Genomic DNA, 4701 nt, shown 5'->3' with positions numbered 1-4701 from the left:
ATTCGCGAGTCTTCTTTGTACCGTCCTACCTTTTCTCTGTTGACAGCTGGAGTTATGCTGCTTAGAAAATGGCTTAACCCTTTAACATCAGAGCTTCAGTGTTTTTGTTCTTTGATTTACTGTAATTTTTTAATTCTTAACATGATCAATGTAACTCCAGTAGATTCTGAAGGAGAAAAGCGGCTCACGCCGCTTTTCTCCTTCAGAATCTACTGGAGTTACATTGATTGTGTTCAAAAGTTACAGTATGTTACGGATTTTGTGTTTAACCGTCACCGACAACGCCTCAGGTGTTAAAGGGTTAAAGGCTTTTTTTTGTTATCTGTAGCTTTGTTTTTGTTTAGTTTTTTACTCAGTTGGAAAAAAAACGCCTCAATTAACTAACATAGTAGCTTAATCACTTATTACACATTCATTCTCTGAGGCCAAAGGATCTCAAATAAAAAGAATTTTACTAAAAAAAATGTTTTATTAAATGTTATACTGAATATTTGACATCTAACATTGAAGTAATCTTGATAAGAAACTTAAAAAGGGGCTACAGAAAAAAATGTAACACTCTGCCTAAGATATAAATGTGCAAATCGATACAAATTAAACAATAGTTATTAATAATTAATCAAAAATTAAACAAAGTTAAACTGCATCTTACCCAGACATGGCATACTATCGCAAATATATGTTGTTTATGTCTGGATCTCGATCATGTTAGTCATGTTTTTTCTTTGCTCCCCTAGAGGCAGAATTACGCATTGCAGTCATTTCTTTGAAGTCCCGCTGTCGCTGCATTGTCTATATGCGGAAGCCAAACGGTTGCACCGCTCTCCCGCACGCGCAAACCAAACGTCACTTCCGCTAAAGCATATTCCGGTCTTCGCACGGTAACAACAATAATAACCTCGAAGGATGTTAATATAGCACTTAAACTGTTTATCATAGTGAAAACATTCACTTATTGTTGAAAAAGCGAAAGGAAAAAGACACGTTAAGGATCAGGACCTTACGATCTTGCAGTGACTACAAACGGACTACAAATGTTTCTTCTTCTGCTGTTTTACAGCAGTTTACTCCCTAAGATAAGAGGATACAGCGCCACTTCAAAACACTTTATTTTCTCCGGTAATCCTAACACGTTATTAACGGTAACTCGGTGGATTTTTTTCGAACTGTAATCCAGTCAGGAGAAGCTCTCGGTTGTTGAGAAAAACATAAATTCTTGTGATCAAGGAGTTTTACTGTTTGGAAATGACTCTGTGGTATAGTGGGTGAAGAGCGGAAGTGACGTGTGGTTCGCACATGCGGGGTGAGCGGTGCAACCGTTTTGCTTCCGCATACCGAAATGCAGCGACACCCCCTTCAACGAAAATCATGTTTTTTGAGTTTTTCCTCCAACCTAGAATCAGTTTCCGGTTCTGGGTCACTTATTAATTTTTGTATTATCATAATTCTTTGAATAGAACCTGCACAAAGTGTCTTTTTTTTCAATGAGAATATTAGATTATTGTTACTTATAAATGATTTTTCGTGGATGCTTTAAAATTTGATTACATTAATGATATTAATAATCCTTAATAGCTTGAATCTAATAATATTTGATATTAGGTCCTGAACCGGATGTTGATAATTCATGTCGAGAAAATGGTATGGTCGACCCGGGGTGGGATTATATAAATTCGCTTCCTTCCACTCCCTTTCAAGCGATCTACTTGTGATTCATTAAGTGATATGTTATGTCATGTATTGTGACCTGATTGCTTGAAATCAACTATTTCATTAATTCATTCATATCTGGTTCTAAACTAAATGGCTGGACATTACCGATATTGCTTGCTGTTTTTATGTAGCAGCGGTGAAGATTTGTGCTAGCGAGACAGAGCTGTCATAATCAGACGTTTTTTTCAACAAAAAAAATGTGTAAGGGGGATTTTAAAGAACCATAAATTGCCACATGAATGGGCTAGAAAGTTGCTTTTGCTTTAACATCCTTGTATTTCTTTTCTTTTCAAAGCTGGTCCGCATTAAACCATCAGATTAAACCGGATCCGGCCCACGGGCCGTATGTTTAACACCCCTGCCTTAGGACTTTAAATATCAGGTTTACCTAAACAAACAAATGATGTTATAGCTGAACCATCCACTTAAATGAATAGAATACTTTTTTTTAAGTTTTTTTGTTTCATACCTCCTGTGGACTTCATTAAAAAATTTGCAACAATAGAACTGATTTGTCCAAATGTCTTGCTGTGATGTTTCCTCAGCTTAAGCCGATGAAAGGAGCCACCAGGCAGGGACAGCCTCAAAGATTGATTTCAATCCAGTTTCAGCTTCACTTTTTCCCCCAAATCAAACCCGATTCTATAGCTTATTTTTTTTTCATGCCTCCTACTCTTTGTTTTTCTACCTTTATTCTACTTTGTTTTTGAGTTTTATTGATTTCAAGTTAAAAGACTAGTTTTTTCTCTGCAGCATCAACCCACACAAGGCTTGCTAGATCATTAAACAGTGACCTCACCTAAACAAATAATCTAAAAAAGAAGCTTTTCACTTTCTCAAAAATAAAATTTGGACTTTTACTTTTAGTACAAATCAGTATTTGGAATGTCATAGTATTATTATAATGAAATATGCATTTTCTTTACATTTTTCATAGTAACTAATAGTATTGTGAACACTTTTTTTAAGGCACTTTAGATAATATGCACTACATCAACTCTGATGTATCTTCGTGTAATTAACGATTAAATTGTGTCTGTCACTTTGTACTAGTTTAAAATGTAGTTGTTAGTGACTGTGTGCTAATATACATAAAAGGGGTTCTCAACCTCTCTGCTTTGAATTATCCATTACGGCTTAATTAATTAAAGGAAACATCACGTGCTGGGATGCTTCACTTTTCACATGTTCTGTGCACTCCTCTGTGTTTTTCTCATGAAATTAAAGCGACGGAATTATTATTAGGCTGCTCACAAACCAGACCTTTGAGTTTAACTTCCTTTGTGCCCTCAGTGGTACATGATCAGCATCGTTCACATCTACAGCCGCTGGAGGAACAGTGAGATCAGATGCTATGTAAACGGACAGCTGGTTTCGTACGGAGACATGGCGTGGCATGTTAACACGAATGATGTAAGTATCCTTCCCTTTCAGGAGCAATACTGACTTTGATTCCTGCAACATTAAGAAACAATTCAGAATTTCAAAATAAAATGCCTTCACTATTGTAAACTGATTCAAATAGATTTTCACCATGAAAATCTGTTTTTTGATGTTTTTAACGTGTCCTTGTGGCATTTTTCTGACGATGAAGGACATATAAAAATTCAAAATTGCCTTTTTGAGTATTTGGCTCAATCTGAATTACTTCTCTATCCCTATGGCTCCCCCCCCATCCCTACATTTATTCCTCCAAGCGGAAAGATTTGGAAAAAAAAATAGTGGCTATGTCCGAATTTCCACCCAAATCCCTAACTACTAAAAAACTAGTGCCCTGAATTTTAAAAGCAATTCGGACACCATGCTCACTTCTTTTCTTTCCAAACAACGGACGTGACATTACTGATTTCACAAAGTGAAAATGGAATCATTACGAACATTTCACAACGTCTATTTAAAAATCCACTGTGTTTTGATGGTGAAAATGTTGATCGTTTCTTAAAAAAAAAAAAACATTTAAAAATGTTTTTCTTAAAAAAAATTGTCTGACCACAATGCATTGTGGTCTAGATCCGCTAATGTAGCAAGCATCGATGCATGCTAGTTTTTTGCAAAGTCTTCTGGGTAATTTCTTGTGCACTCGATTTTGAAATTTCAGATTTGGAAAGCACTACAAAATGCGGAACTACAATTACAGCTCAATAATGTCCTCAATAGTTCTCGTCATCTGTGTTAGCGCACAGCTGCCTCTGAAAATACACAACATTAGTTTTATAACTTTTAAAGTCAAAGACAAAAACTCGAAACTTACCTTTAAACCTAAACTTATATGCTTTAGAGCACACCCACATGGAGAAACGCATTTCTCTTCCACTCCACAGGCACGGTTTGGATAGCTAACCCTAAGTTGCTGTGGCTCCTCCCTAAAAAAGCTATTTTGGACATCACTACAGCTTCAAATTTCCTTACAATAGGGAGTAGCCAGAGGGATACAGAATCAAATTTAGCTTTAGTTTTTCTTTATTCTAATTGCAGTGAATCAAGTGCAAATGAAAAAGTTTTGTTTGAAAAAAACTACAATCAGTTGGCCTCAAGCTCGTATCTCTGTTGAACTCTGTTCCGATGCATCCACTAGATCCATGTACATCTTTGTTTTCTTCGTCCAAATTGGCATCTGGCTCAAAACTATACAGCTGGATTGCCTTTACTACTTTTTGCCATTTTTTGTTGCACTACTAATGTTAAGTTTGGGATGTGAGCTAGCTAGAGAACGAGTACACAGATGGATGATGGGAAGTGGGGGCGGAGTTGTTCTGTGTGTCAACTACTGCCACAAAAGTCCTAGAATTTATTTAGCTGTTTCAGGTAAAAATTAGCTAATTATAACTAAAAGACCACTAGAATTTTACAACAAATCAAAGATGATGGGGAGTGGGACTTTAATTAAAATATAAAACCATTTCACCCAGTTGTTCTGCCTTTGGTATAGAAACAAAAATGTTGCATTTGATTGACAAGTTTAAATTGGATGACAATGTTAACCTGCTC

General features: G+C 36.1%; 1 protein-coding gene across 1 annotated transcript in view; it reads left to right on the top strand.

Moving 5' to 3' along the window:
* nbeab (neurobeachin b) overlaps positions 1–4701 on the top strand; it is a gene marked incomplete in the record, with an annotated part of 255493 nt that overhangs the window by 59499 nt on the left and 191293 nt on the right. Inside the window, 1 exon segment of the mRNA XM_036214796.1 lies at positions 3007–3126. Coding sequence (XP_036070689.1) covers positions 3007–3126 — 120 coding nt within the window.

The sequence above is a fragment of the Oryzias melastigma genome, linkage group LG13 (genome assembly GCF_002922805.2).
Source record: "Oryzias melastigma strain HK-1 linkage group LG13, ASM292280v2, whole genome shotgun sequence".
NCBI lineage: Eukaryota > Metazoa > Chordata > Actinopteri > Beloniformes > Adrianichthyidae > Oryzias > Oryzias melastigma.
Note: the sequence above shows the minus strand (reverse complement) of the source record. Positions and strands in the feature narration are given on the sequence as shown.